This window comes from Pseudopipra pipra, chromosome 1, assembly GCF_036250125.1.
Source record: "Pseudopipra pipra isolate bDixPip1 chromosome 1, bDixPip1.hap1, whole genome shotgun sequence".
In the NCBI taxonomy this organism is placed as follows: Eukaryota; Metazoa; Chordata; class Aves; order Passeriformes; family Pipridae; genus Pseudopipra; species Pseudopipra pipra.
The window spans coordinates 407,733-426,202 of record NC_087549.1 but is presented as its reverse complement, the minus strand read 5'-3'; the positions used below and the strand labels follow the sequence as shown (position 1 = coordinate 426,202).

Below are 18,470 nucleotides of genomic sequence, written 5' to 3'. Positions count from 1 at the left end.
AAGGAATTGGCAGAGGACCTGATATTGTTCAGCCTGGAGAAGAGAAGGCTCCAGGGAGACCTTAGAGCCCCTTCTAGTGCCTAAAGGGACTCCAGGAGAGCTGGAGAGGGACTTTGGACATGGGCCTGGAATGACAGGACAAGGGGGAATGGATTCCCTCTGTCAGAGGGCAGGGTTAGGTGGGATATTGGGAAGAAATTCTTCCCTGTGAGAATGGTAAGTTCCTGGCACAGGTTGCCCAGAGAAGCTGTGGCTGCTCCATCCCTGGAAGTGTTCAAGGCCAGATTGGATGGGGCTTGGAGCAACCTGGTCTAGTGGAAGGTGTCCCTGCCAATGGCAGGGAGTGGAACTGGATGAGCTTTAAGGTCCCTTCCCACCCAAACCATTCTTTGATTCTCTATTCTGGCACTTCTCTGGCACACACGTGATTTTACCTCTGCTCTAGCTGGGCTCTCCCTGTCTCACCTGCTGAGCTGCTCGAATCATCCTGCGAGCCTCCTCCTTAATGCTGGGGTTGTCCGGGGGCGGTGGCTGCACCAGGGTCGTCACCTCCGTTCCCCTGAACCCAAAGACCATTGGCCAGCCCAGGTCAAGCTCAGGAACGGCAAGGTCTGAGTTCATGGGCCAGTAAGTCCCGGAGGATCCGTCCATGTCGTTGTCCCCTGTGGTGTCTGTGCTGCCCTCCTGGTTGGCATACTGGGGCTTCTGGAGGTTCTGGATGATGTGATCCACCTCGGAGCCGCAGAGGAAGTCGGGGGCTGCCTCCTCTGCCAGGAAGCGCTGGTAGCTCTCCTTGCCCTCCTCCGTGAGCACGTCCAGCGCCAGGCGGTAATACTCCTTGTAGTGGGGGGGAAGGTAGTTGGGGTCAAGGGGATTGTCCCCCTGCGAGGAGCTTTGGGACCGACGAGCCATGAGGGGAGGGAGAGCTGTAAGGAAATTCAAACCAGCCATGAGAGTGGTGTCATGACAGCGACACATCGGCCTCACAAAGGCAAAGGGAAGAGAGTCAAAGCACATGGAGCAGTGCTGGAGAAAGTTCACTCCGAAGGGATGGGAGCATTAATTAGGCAAAGGTGTGAGTCACTTAACCATTACCTTCACAGAGTTAATTGTTTTGGGCCAAAATAAGGAACAAATCAAGCACGGCTATGGGGCTGGTGAGGACCTGGTGCCACTGAACACAGCAATGGGAGTGAGGTGAGTTGCTGGCCTGGGAGGGATGTTAAGGGGGAGCCCCCAAGAGATATTTGGAGGGGGACTGGAAAACCCTGCACTTCCTGGGAGATGGAGTTATTTCTTCCAAAATAGACCCACAAATCTGAGAACTGTGAAACAAAAACCAGAAGTTGTGTTTCTGCCACCAGAAGTGTCTGTCCCAGTTCTGGAAATGTTCTAGGGCTTGCAGCCACCTGGTCTAGTGGAAGGTGTCCCTGCCCATGGCAGGGGGGTGAAACGAGAGGAGCTCTAAGGTTCCTTCCAACCCAAACCAGCCTGTGATTCCATGACTCTATTAACTGTTGGCATCCTTTAATTCCCTGAGCTGCAACAAGAACTGTACCATACTGATGAATTCTCAGCTTGCATGAAAAAAGCTGGTTTATATATGTAAATATTTAATATATATACATGCACAAACTCTTTCCCTATCAGATAAAGTGAAAGGGGAGAAGTTACTGGAACCTCAAAAGATATTTATTACCTTCTATCACTCTGATGGGCATGAGCTGAGCTCAGGTTAAGGAATAAATAAAACTTCTCCTGCTATAGCCCATCTTGACAAATTCAGCTGAATTCTGCACTTAGCTCATGGATTTTTTTTAGTTTATAATTTTGTTTTGCTGTGTTCCAGCTCCTGGGAACACATGTCTGCAGCTGGCAGAGCCCTGAGGCACTGGGTGAGATTTGGTGTTGTGAAGCTGCCAACTGCCAGGCTGGGTCTCCAGTTCTGGGTCAAGTCATCCACTCTTTGGGAAGCAATTCCTCTCCAAATCATTTGGAAGCAATCACACACCATTTCTGGCTGATATTTGTGAGCCAGAGGGAGGTTTCTAAGACAAAATTGGTTTTTAAACTCCTGTCTCTTCACTTCTCTTTTAACTAGTTTTGATCCATTCCAAGTGTGTCCATTATCCCAGTGCAAGGCTGGATTTGGTGGAGCACCAGCTGACATGCCTTAGGGAATAGGAGATGGATTACTCAGTGTGCAGCATTGCCTTGTTATTTTTTTTGACCCCAGAACTGTGTATTCCCTGTATTTTGTAGGGCATTCTCTGCTTTGAGCCTTGGTTCCTTTAACAGTTCAGGGAACACCATGTTGGGTTTCCCCACTCCAGAGGGGAACACACAGACTGGACACACATCAGCTCTTAGTGCTCTTCAGTGATGGCTGGATTCTCCTCGCTCAGGGGCACCTCAGACAAGAGGGACTCCAAGCAGGGGTTGGCTCCTTGCTTGAACTTCACCTGAAAATCTGCTTCCTGCAGCTTCTTTCACCTCAGAGAAAGAAAAACATTGTCTTTTTGGAATTCTGAACCATCACAACTGTCAAAGAAACCGAGTCACAAACTGAAAATACACCAAATGCAGATTTTCAGCCTGTAACTATGGGATAATAGAGAATTTTATTTACATACTTCTTTATTTAATTAGGAATTTCATTTTATGAAGATGCTAAAAATAATAATGTGTGGCACCTCCACAATTCCCTTGGGGATCTTTATAAAGGGTAACAAGATATTCTGTGTCCAGAATACCTCAGGCACTAAACTGTTGGTGGGTACAAGAGAAGAAGAGCTCATGTCAACCCAGCACCACCTGCAGCTGTGAGCAGCTGTGTGACCTGCTCAGGCCAAAGGGAACCCCTGAACATCCCTCCTTCCATTTCCATGACAATATTGGAAAAGGAAGACCCCAGAGGCCCTTAGTCCAAAATCCCAGAGTCACACACCCTGCAACACCCCCCCCCAGGAGGGAACAGGAAAGCTCAAGCACATCATCAATGTTCTTCACATCTTCACAGCTTTACCAGGAAAAGCCCCCCAGGAAGAGTGGGAGAGAACTGCCCCAGGATTGGACAGGACAGCAAGAGACTCCTGCTACATCCTGCCAATAGGACCTGGGAAAAAATTCCAGCAATTGTTTTTTTGAGCAGAACACACTGATATGGGACCTCAGAAGTTCTTCAGTCCACTGAGCACCCTGGCAACACCCCCACTGATCCCACTGTCCAGGCCCTGGTGGTTTAGGGGAACATAAAAGAAAATTTTCAGCAGGCGAATTAGGCAGCAGGGGTGAAATCTGATTCTTCCCAGCACCAAACCCTTAAGTCTTGGGAAAGTCAATATAAATAAAGTGCAACCATAACCAGGGCAGCAGTTCAGGTTTCAGGTGTTCATACATGGGTGCCCCATGTCACTCGGGATGCCTGAAGGTACCTGGCCTGGCCTCCAGCTGCTGCTGAGGAGGCTGTGGGTCTCTGCAGGGCTGCTGGCACACCTGCTGTGTGCAGATGCCCAAAGGCATCTAAAATAACCCCAAATCCCCAAGTTTTGGAACCGGGATTGCTACTCAAGGGTCGGAGTCACCAAATGCAGGTGTATAATGTGCCCACCTGCAAGGGTTGTGTTGCCCCTCAGAGGTGATGGAAAATAAGTGAGTAATACCCAAGGATTCATCTTCTAACAGAGATGCTCACATTTGGCCAAGTATTCTGTTATTTTGTCCCCCAAACAGTAACAAATCAACCTTCTACAGCCTCAATGCTGACCTCGCTTGTTTTAACTCCAACACACAATCCTGCTTCGAACTGTCAGTGCTTCATACCAGGACTTGCCTAGAGGATGGGTGGTAACTTCGACAGAAGGATGAATCAGATTAGATTTAGATCAGATATTGGGGACAAATTCTTCCCTGGGAAGGTGGTGAGGAACTGGCACAGGTTGCCCAGAGAAGCTGTGGCTGCCCCATCCCTGCAAGTGTCCAAGGCCAGGTTGGACGGGGCTTGGAGCAACCTGGGCTGGTGTAAAGGTGTCCATGCCCATGGCAGAGGGTGGAACAAGATAAGCTTCCAGGCCAAATGATTCCATGATTTCCTTTCTGGTCCTCTCAATAAAGAGTTCACACACCTTCAGTCTCTCCAGGCTTCCTTCTCACCGTGCCTGAACCCCGCCTTTTCCATCTATTTCTGGGAGAACCAGCCATAAAATCAGCTCTGTGGGAGGGGATCAAAGGTCCATCAGCCCTGGAAACCCGTCTCCCATAGGGACTAAGAGCAGGAGGTGTGGAAAACAGACAGGAACAGGGACAGCACTTCTGATTCTTCACCACTTCTCAGAGCCAAGTTCAGCTCCGTGGGGCTCCGGAATCTCCAGCCCCAGATGGGTTTTGATGCCTGTCAAGAGCCTCAAAGCATTTTGCTGTCACCAACTCACCCAGAGTTTCCCTAAATCCCTGTCAAATTGGAGTATCTGCAGCAGCCAGAGGCAAGGAGTTCTGCAGCTCAGCCTGAGAGTCCGTCGTGGCCTCCTTCTCCTTTGGATCTGCTGCTTGTCCTTTGGCTTTGGTAAGAAAATCAACACCTCTTGACCCTTGTCATGGAATCATGGAATGGTTTGGGTGGGAAGGGATTTTAAAGATCATCCAGTCCCATCCCCTGCCAAGGGGTGCACTAGACCATGTTGCTCCAAGCCCCATCCAACCTGGCCTAGAACATTTCCAGGGCTGGGGCAGCCACAGCTTCTCTGGGCAACCTGTACCAGCACCTCACTACCCTGACAGGGAGGCATATCTTCCCAACATCCCAGCTCAGCCTGCCCTCTGGCAGTGGGAAGCCACTGTCCCTTGTCCTGGCACTCCAGGCCCTTGTCCAAAGTCTCTCTCCAGCTCTTTGCCCTTTAGGCACTGGAGGGGGCTCTAAGGTCTCCCCAGAGCCTTCCCTTCTCCAGGCTGAACACTCCCAGCATTCCCATCCTGTCTCCAGAGCAGAGGGGCTCCAGCCCCCTCCTGTGTGTCACAGTGTCACCTCTTCACACATTCTAGAAGTCTGTTATCATTATTTGGCATTTCATGAAGTTCTCTGCTATCCTAAGCGATCATTCCATGAATCACATCCATAAATATAGAATATCAAGAACACCACTCATGATCAGAACCTTTTGAACCAAACCTGCAAACTTTAGTTCCTCCCCAGGAAATCCTTCTCTTAATACAGGATGAGCACTGACATGTACACAGAAGGGTATGGACAAAATCACAGAATCTCCTGAGTTGGAAGGGACCCACAAGGACCATCAAGTCCAGCTCCTGGCCCTGCACAGGACAGCCCCAAGAACCCCACAGAAAGAAGGAGGTATGGGTCCCCTGGCTCTTTGGCACTCTCTCTCACACACTCCTCTGGGCTGGTGGTTGGGGTTTACAGGAGGAAGCTGCAGGAGAACAGAAGGCAGCTCTGTGGCTGTTTGCAGTAACTCCTCCCATGCTCGGGGGCAGTGGATAAAGGAGAGCAGGAAGCAGCTTGTTGGAAACTTAACAAGTGGGAGATGAAGGCTGATAGAATGGGCTGATGAGAGGCAGGATTCAGGTCTCCTCCACCCGTCTGCCTGGGCTGTCCCAAAGACACTGGTTGGCTGCTGCTGTGCCAGTGCATGGAGAGTCCTAACGAAGTCACTCCGCTCCTCGGTCAAAAAACCCCCAGCAGGTGAGGAACAGGCGGAGAGGAATGAACATGCAGCCCTCAGCCATCCCTGTGCTATTATCAAGGGGGTTTTGAGGAGGGAATCTCCAAAGGAAATATCCCTTTGGCTTGGCCTGCAGTCTGTTGTTGGCCTCTGTTCCCATCAGTGTAACTGGGAGTGACCTGACTGGCTATGAGACCTGTCACACACATTCGGTTTTGTGACCCCCAAAAGCTGTCAGACCCCCTTAATACTGGGAAGAGTCAGCAGTGATGTGATCACAGCCTGCAGCTGCCTCTGCACAGAAAAATACTCAACCATATGGAATATTTAATGTAAGGAAAAGTGGCTGACAGATGAAGCTGGATACAGAAACTCTCCCTTTACCTCTGGATTCACACTAAGAGCAGAAACTGGGAAAAGTACAGACCTGTTGACTTGGGCTGCATTTGCTCCCCGTTCATATGATGTTCCATTTTACTGGTTTTTTCCTAACACGGCAGCAGGAAATCCCAGTTTCAGCCCTGCTGTGCTCACCACAAAGCCCTACAGATTAAAATAAATAAATAACAGGACCTGCCTTTCTCCTGAGCCTTTGTGCCAGGTGTGAATCAAGGGTGCTGGGCTGTGTTTGCCCAGTCTAAGCAAAAGGGAACCGGCTCAGTGTTCCCTTTCTCTCTCATCTGCTATGCCTGGTGCCAGCCCTGCTGATGCCTCAGCACCTGGGGCTGCCTCCCCAGTGCTGACTGCAGTGCTTGTTGTTGCGTGTTCTGCCTGCACAGCCAGTTCCCAGGCTGCCTCGCTCAGGTGATCCTTTCCCTGGCTGGACCTGCTCCGCTGCTTCGGGACACTCCCAGCAGCTGAGCCTGCCCAAGGTCTGCAGGCACCCAGGAAGGAACTGCCTGGGAGGAAGCAGGGCTGGATCCCTTCGTCTGGAAAAGGCTGGAAAGACCTGATCCCTGCCCTTTGCTTCTGTGCAAGTACAGGCACAATTTCCTGGGCTTAAACACCTCATCTTTTCACTGCTCCGAGTACCACCAAGAAGAAAAAGGCAGCACAAACAGACTGTTCTTTAGCCCACACTCTGCACAGCCAGCCACAAACCCCTCCATGCTATCAACACTTGAAGACTTCCACACCCTGGGCAAGAAGTTAGTCGAGGAGATTTTGATCCCTTTGATGGGCTTCAGCTGGCCCATATACCATGTTCATGGGCATCACCGATGTCTCTTAGGGTAAGCTGTGAAAAAAAATTCAGGTTTCCAAATGTCTCAACACCTGAAGTTTAAAAAAAAATTATTTGGTCTGAAGAAATAGAAAAGATCCTGTGAAAATAGGCTGCTGTCGTTCTGGGAGGGTCGGGTTTAGGAGAGGACAGCAACCCCTGAGGGAAAACGACTGGAGCAGACGTAGTGACAATGAGACATGGAAAGTGTTGGTTTGCTCTCAAGAAAATGTTGTACTTGTCAAATGATCTGGGGAGGGACCTGTCTCCTGGAATATGGTTTAAGGTGTGGGGTTTTTAATTCTGCACTGTGATGGAAGGACAGCCAGCGCCTTCTGATCTTGCTGCAGCAGAGGCAGGACCTGTATGAACAGCGAGACGGGCTTGTCCTCTCCAGAAGCTGCTCCTGCATGTGCTCACTTTCCATACTAAGGGTTAGACTTCTCCTAGTTGGGATCCTAGTTAGGATCTCTCAGGTTAAGGCCTTTCACTTGTCAGCCTCACAGTGATGCAGCACTTGTAGTCTTGAAGTGTGCCCCAGAATTTCCTGCTTTAGCCAAAGCACATGGCCATGGAATTGTACAAGAGCTGAGGCCAAGAGAAAACTGCCCACAGAAGCTGTGGCTGCCCCATCCCTGCAAGTGTCCGAGGCCAGGTTGGATGGGGCTTGGAGCAACCTGGGATAGCAGAAGGTGTCCCTGCCCATGGCAGGGGAGTTGGAACAAGATGGTCTGAAGGTCCCTTCCAATCCAAACCATTCTGTAATTCCATGAAAACGGATGCTGGATGCCTTCCCATGAACTGTTCTTCTCACTAAGCAGGGCTCAGGCACATCCCCCAGACAGTACGGTGAAATGTGGGCAATAAACTGGATTAGATCCTTTTTTAGGCACAACTGCCTCTGCCAAGTCCTAATACTTATTTTTCCTCTTTCCATTCTCCTCTCTGCATTTTCTGCTGAGTTCTGCCATGTTCTCATCCTCAGTGTCCTCTCAGTAGGCTCAAAGCCTGGGTTACTGTTAAAATTTCTGGTTGGAATTTGTTACTCCTGTTAAAATACCCCACAGGCCTTGGTCATCTGATGAGTTGATCACTCCATGTTAATAAACTGAGTGAATGTCACCCCATTTTTCTGCTCTGGATGGTTTTATATGGATCTCAGTCATCATTACAAAAAAGACAGAAGTCATCAGAAGTCACGGCCATCAGTTATAATTAATTATCAGAATAATTAATCAATTATTCACTGAGCTTCCAGAGATCACAGCTGCATCTTCCATGTTCACACCTGTAGCAGCTGAACCCGACATGGCTCCATAAACTCTTTCTGTGTCTCAGGTGAGAAGGGAATGCCCTGAATGCTACAGACACATGGTAGAGTGGAACTGGGAGCCCGGTCTGCACCTCAAACACCCACTGGACTCTCCTTCACCTCTGCTTAGCAGTGCAAGGGATCCCACAGAACATCCCTTGCTGGAGAATCGGTAAATTGGCCAGACATTGGGAATGTCCAGAGAATCTTCCTGCAGGCCAGAGGAAGGGGAAAGTGGCACAAAAATTACGTCGTAATTTTCCTTGTGAAGTGGTTATTGAGACACCTGTCAACATGTGACAGCATGGCAGCCTGTCACACGTCAGCATGTCAACATGTCACAGCATGGCAGCCTGTCACACATGTCAGCATGTCAACATGTCCCAGCATGGCAGCCTGTCACGCATGTCAGCATGTCAACATGTCCCAGCATGGCAGCCTGTCACACATGTGACAGCACGGCAGCCTGTCACACATGTCAGCATGTGACATGTCAGCATGTCAACATGTCAGCATGTCAACATGTGACAGCATGGCAGCCTGTCACACATGTCAGCATGTCAACATGTGACAGCATGGCAGCCTGTCACACGTCAGCATGTCAACATGTCACAGCATGGCAGCCTGTCACACATGTCAGCATGTCAACATGTCACAGCATGGCAGCCTGTCACACATGTCACAGCATGGCAGCCTGTCACACATGTCAGCATGTCAACATGTCACAGCATGGCAGCCTGTCACACATGTCAGCATGTCAACATGTCACAGCATGGCAGCCTGTCACACATGTCAGCATGTCAACATGTGACAGCATGGCAGCCTGTCACACATGTCAGCATGTCAACATGTCACAGCATGGCAGCCTGTCACACGTCAGCATGTCAACATGTGACAGCATGGCAGCCTGTCACACATGTCAGCATGTCAACATGTGACAGCATGGCAGCCTGTCACACGTCAGCATGTCAACATGTGACAGCATGGCAGCCTGTCACACATGTCAGCATGTCAACATGTCACAGCATGGCAGCCTGTCACACATGTCAGCATGTCAACATGTGACAGCATGGCAGCCTGTCACACATGTCAGCATGTCAACATGTGACAGCATGGCAGCCTGTCACACATGTGACAGCATGGCAGCCTGTCACGCATGTCAGCATGTCAACATGTGACAGCATGGCAGCCTGTCACACATGTCAGCATGTCAACATGTCACAGCATGGCAGCCTGTCACACATGTCAGCATGTCAACATGTGACAGCATGGCAACCTGTCACACATGTCAGCATGTCAACATGTCACAGCATGGCAGCCTGTCACACATGTCAGCATGTCAACATGTCACAGCATGGCAGCCTGTCACACATGTGACAGCATGGCAGCCTGTCACGCATGTCAGCATGTGACATGTCAGCATGTCAACATGTCAGCATGTCAACATGTCACAGCATGGCAGCCTGTCACACATGTCAGCATGTCAACATGTGACAGCATGGCAGCCTGTCACACATGTCAGCATGTCAACATGTGACAGCATGGCAGCCTGTCACACATGTCAACATGTCAACATGTGACAGCATGGCAGCCTGTCACACATGTCAACATGTCAGCCTTCACTGTCCTGTGCAACACGGGTACGGGCTGGATGGGGAAATCCGAGCTGTGGGGAGCCACCAGGACACAACGTGATGTTTACAGCTGATGGAAACGAAATGCCATCCTGCATGCAAAAGGGGTCTCTTAGAGAGCAGATTACTTGGATAATCATGGAATCATGGAATTCTCTGGGTTGGAAAAGCCCTCTGATATTGAGTCCAACCAGTCCCCCAGCACTGCCAAGGGCACCACTAACTCATGTCCCCAGGCACCACATCTGTGACAGCAATGCTCGTGCCATGCTCTCTCCTTCAGCCAATGCTTTTCCCTGGATTTTATTCACAAGGTAGAAGATATAACAAAGTCTAGACCACAAAACTTTAAGAAAAGGACCAACAGTGTAAGGTCTAATATGGAGAAGGTCAACAACGTTCTGCCTTTGGCTTTTATTTCCCCCATATCCTGATTGTAGAAATGCACTCATCAAACTCTTCCTCATTAGGGCTACAAAAATCCAGTATATTGGGCCTGATAAGCAGTCCAGAAGTGTTCATGTAACCATAAAATGCAAAGAAGTCCAATCCTGCAAGGTTTGGAGGTGAATTTCAGTGCATGGAAAGTTGTGATTGCCAGAAAAATTATGTCTAGAACATGGGTGAATCTGTCCTGATCCAGAACCCTGCTCTGCCACAAACATAGACTGTGGCATGAGACATTTCCACATTTATAGAATCTCAGAATCAGAGACTGGTTGAGGTGGGAAGGAATCTTCAAGCCCATCTCATTCCATCCACTCTAGTGGACACCTTCCACTAGATCAGGCTGCTCCCAGCCCCAGCCTAGCCTTGAACATTTCCAGGGATGGGGCAGCCACAAATTTTTCCTTTGACATGTAATTTCCCCTAAGCCACACAAAGAGCATAACTTTTTTCCCCCCTCTGAATACTCCTATTCCCACTGCCAGGTGACAGCAAATCCAGCTCTCTCTTCATCCCTCGAGTACAACTCTAAAGCCCCTCAGGTAAATAAGAGCGAGAACAAAATCCAAACAACCTTCTCTCCCTAAAATACAGTCCCCCTGTGTCCCCCTAATGGAGTTGGGGCATGCTGTGCTCTCCTGCCTCCTGATCCAGGGAAAACATGTGCACAAGGAACTGGGAAGCCGTGTTCAGCACTGCTGTCACTGTCACTGCTCTGCTTTGGGGCAGTGTGCTGTTGCTGCCATATTTTTGGCCTCTCACAGCTGAGCTTATTGCAGCTTCCAAAAATTAGATGTTTTCAGCAGCAGAAGGATTTGATTAGCACTTCTGTCGCTTCGCAGGTGCCTCTTCCCTCTCTAACTGTTCTAGAAGATGGAGAACCTGGTCCTCAGGCCAGGCAAGAGCCATAATTGACCCTTATTGACCTCCGCCAATTTAGAGTGAGGAACATGGGACCGTCCCCTTCCTCTGCTCACACACAAATCCTGAGGTCTGTCAGCCTCACGTCTGTGGAGAACTCCGTGAGTGTCAGCACGTGTGCCTGTGCACGCGTGTCCACGCGCATCCGTCCGTGCTCCTGCCTGGACGTGCACGACTGTGTCGGGGCTCGCGGGCTGGGTCGGGGCTCGGCTGCACACCCAGAGTGGAGAGTGGGAGCCTCCGAACTGCTTCCCAGCTCCTTGCACACGGCAGACCTCAGCCCTCCCAGCACGACCACTGGTGACATCCCCTCTGTCCCGACCTCCTGACCACACATCCCTCCTGCATTCCTGATCCAAGAAGGAGGCCAGCTCGGGCTCTGTCATGGGGAGCTGAGTCAGGCTGTAAGACTCTTCCCAAAGACCGAGGCTGAGTTTGGGAATACCTGCTCCTTGGGGATTTCTCAAAGGGACGGGACACAGTTGTGTGAAGTGTTCACTGAGCAGTTTTGATCTGAGGACAGACGGGTCTCTTCCCTTCCCATCCCCAGTCCCTACTGCCACCACTGGGACATTCTGGATCCCTTCCCATCCCCACTCCCTGCTGCCATCACTGGGACATTCTGGATCCCTTCCCTTGTGATCTCCACTCCCTGCTGCCAGTGCTGGGACATTTTCCCTCCCCACTTGCCTCTCCCTTCTCCTCCCGTGTCTCTCCCTTCTCCCCATCATGGCGTGGTAGGGAGCTCCTGCCACTGGAGCCTTCCTGCGTAGAAGCAGCCATCTCCTGCCCGTGGAATGCCTGCAGAATTCCCTGTCCCAGATCCCAGACACCCGGCCCTGCGCAGAGGAGCAAGGCAGGCCCTCCCCAGCCCTTGCCCTCCACCTCACGCAGCCATGTAGGTACCCCGGCTGTATCTGCCCTTCTCCTACCTTCCCAGGGGAGCCGGGCTGGTGGTGGGTCACTCTGACTCAGGTGGCCATGCAGGTACCCACGAGGTCCCTGCCCTTCTCCTGCCTTCCCAGGTGAGCCGGGGCAGGTGGTGGGTCACTCTCTGCTCACCTGGACGTGCCTGCAACCTGATTCACCTGGGAGCCTGGAGAGTGAGGCTCCACCCAGGGCAGAGCGGGGGTGAGTAAGAGCGAGAGAAAGGCAAACTCCGGAGAGCTGTTCCCTCCCCAGGCGCAGGGAGCCAGAGATAAGGGCTGTGCATTCCTGAGCCGCCGGAGGCCTCTCCCTTCCCGTCTGCCCCGAGCCTGTCAGACCAGCTCGGGGCTGGGAGCGGGGCCGAGCAGCGCCCCAGACACGGACCCCCGTCCCCTGACACGGACCCCCGTCCCCTGGCACGGACCCCCGTCCCCTGACACGGACCCGCACCACAGCCCCGGGCACGGACCTTGGCCCCCAGCCCCGGGCAGGGCTGGGCCCTGCGGCTCCCGGGGACGGGGGATTTGGGCTCTCGGGCAATTCTCTGCTCTGGGGTCTGTTCGGGGCAGTCGAGCAGCGGCTCCTGGGCAATGACACCGTGGCAGCAGGAGGGGTCGGGGACAGCGCCCTGTGGCCGCATCTCCACAGCGGCGGGACAGGGACCCTGGGGCGGAACTGTATCCCCGGTGTCCCCGGGGTGCCGGGAAAGGGGGTGTGAGGCCGTACCCGTGGCATCCTGCCTCCCCCCATCGCTGCCCTGCTCCCGGAGCCGAGGCCCCGCGGGCGGGGAAGGGTTAAGCGAGATTCCCCGCAGCCCCGGGCGTGGCAGCGCCTGTTCCACCTTTCATGTCCCAGCTCGTCCCGCCCGGCAGCCGCCGCCGCTGTGAGGGCCGGGCCGGCGGTGACTCAGGCGGGGGCGGGGGAGGCGCCATGTCGGGGAGGCGGGAGGGAGCGGGGCCGGGGCCGAGGGGTCCCGGCGTGAGGGAGGGAGGGACGAGCCCCCTGTGCTGGCGCTGCTGAGGCACCTCGAACCCTGGGGTCAGGGTTGGCCCCTCATGAAAAGGAGGACACTGAGGGGCTGGAGCACCAGGAGCGGCCGAGGGAGCTTGGGGGGCTCAGCCTGGAGAAAAGGAGGCTCGGGGGGACCTTCTGTCTCTGCAACCCCCTGACAGGAGCGGGGAGCCGGGGGCAGGCTCTGCTCCCAGGGAACAAGGGACAGGACAAGGGGAAACAGCCTCAAGTTGTGCCAGGGGAGGGTCAGGTTGGATATTGAGAAAGTTCCTTCCCAGAAAGGGCTGCCCAGCCCTGGAACAGTCTGCCTAGGGTGGAGTCCCTGTCTCTGGGGGGATTTAACAGCCCTGTGGACATGGCACCTGGGGACAGGGGTTAGTTGTGGCCTTGGCAGAGCTGGGGGAGCAGCTGGACTCTGCCATTATCAAGTCATCGAATCATGGAATAGTTTGGGTTGGAAAGAACCTTTAAACCCATCTAGTTCCACTGCCTGCCCTGAGCAGGGATGCCTTCCATCAGACCAGGTTGGTCCAAGCCCTGTCCAGCCTGGCCTGGAACACTTCCAGGGATGGGGCAGCCACAGCTTCTTTGGGCATCCTGTGCCAGGAATTCACCACTGTCACAGGGAGAGTTTCCTCCCAATATCCCATCTAACCCTACCCTCTGGCAGTGGGAAGCTATTGCCCCTTGTCTTCGCCGTCCATGCCCTTGTCTGAAGTCCCTCTCCAGCTCTCTTGGAGCCCCTTCAGGCACTGGAATTGTGGTAACAGTTCATCAGCTCCTTGGCTTCTTGTGGACACAGCACTTCTGCTCTCTAATGGACTGTAGTGTCTTTGATTATGTACATCTTTGACATAATACCTTGTCTGTCATCAGGAAACTGCAAAGGCTCTGTTTTGAGGCCCCAAAAGTGATGACATTCCTGGTGGTGCCATGGTTATGATACAGATATTTAAGGCAGGATTTATCAAACTGAACATTGGTGACTACTACGGAGGTGGCTGCATCATGGCCAGCCATCCCATAATTTTGGAATGGTGTCACTCTGTCCATGGGTGCAGTTCAGACCTTCCAGACCAAAAGATGAACCTCACTGGGTACAAGGGAGCCAAACCATCTATCTAATATCTCAGATATAATTTAGGTTGGATAAGCAGCATTCCTGGTCTGAAGCTGCAATTCAAGACCAGCTGAGCTGAACCAACCCTGCCTGTAAGGAAAGTCAGTTTCAGTATGAGTTTGGGGCTTTTCTTTGTACAATATTGACACATGAATTGGTGAAATTTCTCAGAAAGTCAAGCCTAAACTGTTTCACTAATTTTTCTACAAGGTTTCAGTGTGTGGTTTTACAGACCTTTTATTCCTTAAATAATGATGATTTGTAATAGTCTAAAATAACCTGTAAAAGAACTTAAAATCCATGTGAACTTTGGATCTAGATTCTATCAGCCAGCAAGAGCCTGTGTTATTTTGGGATGTTGTTATTTGAGAGAAATCCCAGTGAAAATGCATTGGCCTTCACAGTTTGTGGTCAGAGCAACTCCCTACACTCATGTTTCAGCCTTTATGTCACACCATACATAGAATTTAATCTACCTCATTAAGTGTCATAACTTGCATTTGACTAAAGTATTTCTCAGTAATGTCACTACAATTATCACCTTTCAGACTTCTCTTTATTAAATAAAGAGAACATTTAAAAACTCTCTTATTTTCTCTTTTGCCCATCATTTAAACTGTGGACCTTTTTCGTTCCAGCTTTTCAAAACTTACATTCAAATCTGATTATGAAACTGGACACTTTTAGTTTCATATTGCTGTATACACAACTGACCAACATTTTAATAGAGTAGGTTTGACTTCTCCTGAGTGAAAATTACCTGGAATGGCTGATTTCAAAGCTAATCCCAATGGAATAAAAGGGCCTTAATCATCACACTATAATGAAATGGGGTCACCTGCATCTTTCCATTTGGGAATTAGTAATAAAGTTTTGCTGCTTTTCCGTTCTGAAGGTTGGTTGCATTTATTTTCCTGTTCGGTTTCCAAAATAATATTGGTTATTTTAGAGAATCTTCACTCATAAATGCAGTGTACACGTGTAAATGGTGTTTGTTTGGTTTTCACTAATTACAGTGTGTGTCTGCATTGTTACACTGGATTAGGGCAGTAATCTGGGTAATTACTGTTTGTCCTCAGTGTCTTAGCAGGCTCCTTCTGCCATGGCCTGCAAACAAGGGACACTTGTGCCCCAGATTGCTGATCTCTGGGTTATGGGATAAAACCAAGAGTGTGGAATGAGTGTGAGACCTCATTTCAGAGTGTGGCAGCTGCTCCAGCTGTGACAGAGCCAGCAGAGCATGGCAGTGAGTACCTTGAGCGGGTGGGCAGGGGCTGCACTGCTCTCCTCAGGAACCAGGGCAGCCCTCAGGAGGCAGTCAGGGCATGCTGGGGGACTGCTGTGGCCCCCACTTTTGGCAGCAGCCTGAACAGGAGCTGTGAGGGGTCCCAGCAGCAATCAGGAGGGGATTGCACAAATTTGTGTCCTCAAGTGCCACAGAATCCAACAAACACGTGGATATAGCACTTGAGGACATGGTTTAATGGTGAACGTGGTGGCGGGGCTGGGTTGGTGGTTGGACTTCCTGATCTTAAATGTCTTTTCCAACCTTAATGATTCTGTGATTCCATGATTCTAAAACTGATACATGGAAATCTGACCTGATGGGAGCTTGCCTTTCAGCTTTCAACTTAAAGACAGTAGGTTTAGACTGGACATTGGGAGGGAATTCCCCCCCGTGAGGGTGGCGAAGCCCTGGCACAGAGAAGGCAGGTTTCCCAGAGAAGCTGTGGCTGCCCCATCCCTGGAAGTGTTCCAGGCCAGGCTGGACAGGGCTTGGAGCAACGTGGTCTCCTGGAAGGTGTGCCTGCACATGGCAGGGGTGGGACTGAATGAGCTTTGAGGTCCCTTCCCACCCAAGCCATTCCATGACTCTGTGATTATCACAGTTCACCCTGGCTCCATCCAGGAGCCGTCAGCCCTCTATGACCACTGACAGAGTACAAGGAACAGATACATTACCTGCCCCCACAGTGCCATGAACAGAGACAAGGTGACCTGGAGAACAGGAACTCGTTCTTCAAATCCCTTCTTTAGCAGTGCAGATCCCTGGGCTCTTGGACAGTGGAGGAGAAGGCAGTGAATCCTCCCCTTGACTCCACACCGGTGACTCACCCCGGCTGCCACTCTAGGTTTGATCTGTTCAGGCTCTGCATTTGTAGATATCAGATTATCTGGGTTAAGTGCAGCTTCGCTTTCTCCCTTTATCTATCTGCTCTGAAGCTGTTTAACATGATCTGCCTGTTTTTATGCAAGTCAGTATCAAGAACTCCCAGGTACTGACTGATACCAAGCACTGACCACATGCTCGGTGTGTCCCTGAACTCACAGAGTCCTGATTCCCACCCCCTGCTCTGCTGACAGCAGTGAAGTCTCTTCAGTGGTGACGCGAGTCACCCCCCTCTAGTTCTTCACAGTGACTTTTTATTGTAAAGTACTGTGGAGAAATCCCACATTATTCTAACAAGCAGGAGCTACATCTGAATGGAACGGGGTCTTACACAGTTTATTAGAAATTGTTCACTTTTTTAAATGAAAACTGTCTTAAATTAATGGGCTCGATGAGGAATAACCTGGGGAAAATGTTGTATTCGTACAGCAGCACTGTTTGGGTACCGTGGGGGCGGCAGGGAAGTGGTGGTTTTGGGTTTTGTTTGTTTTTTTTTTTCTTACCAGTGTTCAGCTCTGACGGCCATCCTTTCCCTTCTGGGGAAAAACACAGGAGTGACCCAAGAAAGGTCCCTGGGATCAGGTCACCTGGCCTTAAACTGTGATCAAACTGGAGAGTGCCCAGTGTAGACGGGGGATTCAGATCATCCCGTAAGAACTGATTAAGAGAAAACTCGTATCTGCTGGGCTGGGCCAGTTAATGCCTCCCCACAGGAACAAGGATCGCCGGGGCCAGGTTCATTCCTCCACCGCCAGTCTCTATCTTCAGTCACAGGAGTCACATTTTAATTTCTAATCCAGACATTACTTATACAAACCAATACTGTAGAGAAGACAAACAGATTTTGCAGGCAGATGCGCCGCGTCTCCTCTGTCCTCCCTGAAACGAGAAACAGCCTCGCTGCGCAGCAAGTCCTGGTTTAGAACGCTGGTTTAAGGGAATCAAACAGTTGAGAATTCGGCAGAACCGCAGGTACATGGCTTCTGCAGCCGAAGAAACTGCACCTTTTTACTGTCGGGAGCACAGCTCGGGCCCCGGGCCCTCCACTTGCACCGCCCGGAGCTCCCGGGACCCGTGTAAGTCGGCGGGCAGCAAACGCCGTCCCCGCGCCGGGACTGCGGCCCCGCAGCGAGAGCTCAGCGCTGCCGGACCGCCCGGCCAGGCACCCGCCCGGCCAGGCACCGGCCCGCGATCCGTCCGCGATCCGTCCGGGATCCGCCCGAGGACCGGCCCCGAGATCCGCCCCGGGATCCGCCCGAGGACCCGCCCGCGATCCGGCCCGGGATCCGCCCGAGGACCCGCCCCAAGATCCGCCCCAAGATCCGCCCCTAGATCCGCCCCGAGATCCGCCCCGGGCCGGGCCTGCCCCGCTCCGCCGCGTCACCCGCGGCCTCACCTGCCAACGTCGCGCCCCAGCTGCTCCCGCCGCCCCCGCCCGCCCCGCTCGGGCCCGGCCCCGCCGCCCCCCGCCCGCCCCGCTTCCCGCTCCGGGTCCCGCTCGGGCCCGGCCCGGCCCCGCCGCCCCCCGCCCGCCCCGCTTCCCGCCCCGGCGCGGCCTCGGCCGGTCCCGCCTGTCCCCCCGTCCCCGCCCGGCCCGCACAGCCAGGGCCGCCCTGCCCCTCGCCGTTGTTCAGTCACACGCTGCCGGTGCCCGCCCAGCCCTCCGGTCCCCCCTCCAGGGAGCCCCAGCTCCTAATTCAGGATCGTCGGCCGACTCAGTTAATGAACGTCGATTTCTGCATCCAGACCATGAAGACATTTACGAGCTGAGCCTGACATGGACCCCGGCCCCACCAGCCCGAAGTCACCCCATGCACTGTGACCCCGAGCCCGGCCCGTGGAGCAGCTGCTCACTCCATGTAGGATGGATGGTCCAGCTCTGCCCTGGGCACCTTGTCCAGAAGGATCCAGGGAGAGACAGGGTCCAAAGCTTTGCTAAAATTAAAAAAATCGTCTGCTGGCTCACTCAGTCCCCCTCGCTGGGAGAGCTCATCACATGAGGGAATGCAGCTGCTTTTCAGCTGGCTGGAC

At 52.4% G+C, this 18,470-nt stretch overlaps 1 protein-coding gene across 4 annotated transcripts in view; it reads right to left on the bottom strand.

Annotated features, from left to right (window-relative positions):
• FAM83H (family with sequence similarity 83 member H) overlaps nt 1-18,470 on the bottom strand; it is a 25,073-nt gene extending 6,603 nt beyond the window's left edge. Inside the window, exons 1-4 of one of the 4 annotated variants that reach the window (XM_064677921.1) lie at nt 18,294-18,470; nt 16,943-17,318; nt 16,232-16,419; nt 466-926 (exon numbers count right to left, since the gene is read on the bottom strand). In XM_064677921.1, the coding sequence (XP_064533991.1) occupies nt 466-912 (447 nt within the window). In that variant the 5' untranslated portion in view covers nt 913-926; nt 16,232-16,419; nt 16,943-17,318; nt 18,294-18,470. Of the gene's footprint in view, nt 1-465; nt 927-12,143; nt 12,529-16,231; nt 16,420-16,942; nt 17,607-18,293 lie in introns of those variants that run through there. The other 3 variants (XM_064678078.1, XM_064678163.1, XM_064678002.1) reach the window with 3 other exon arrangements.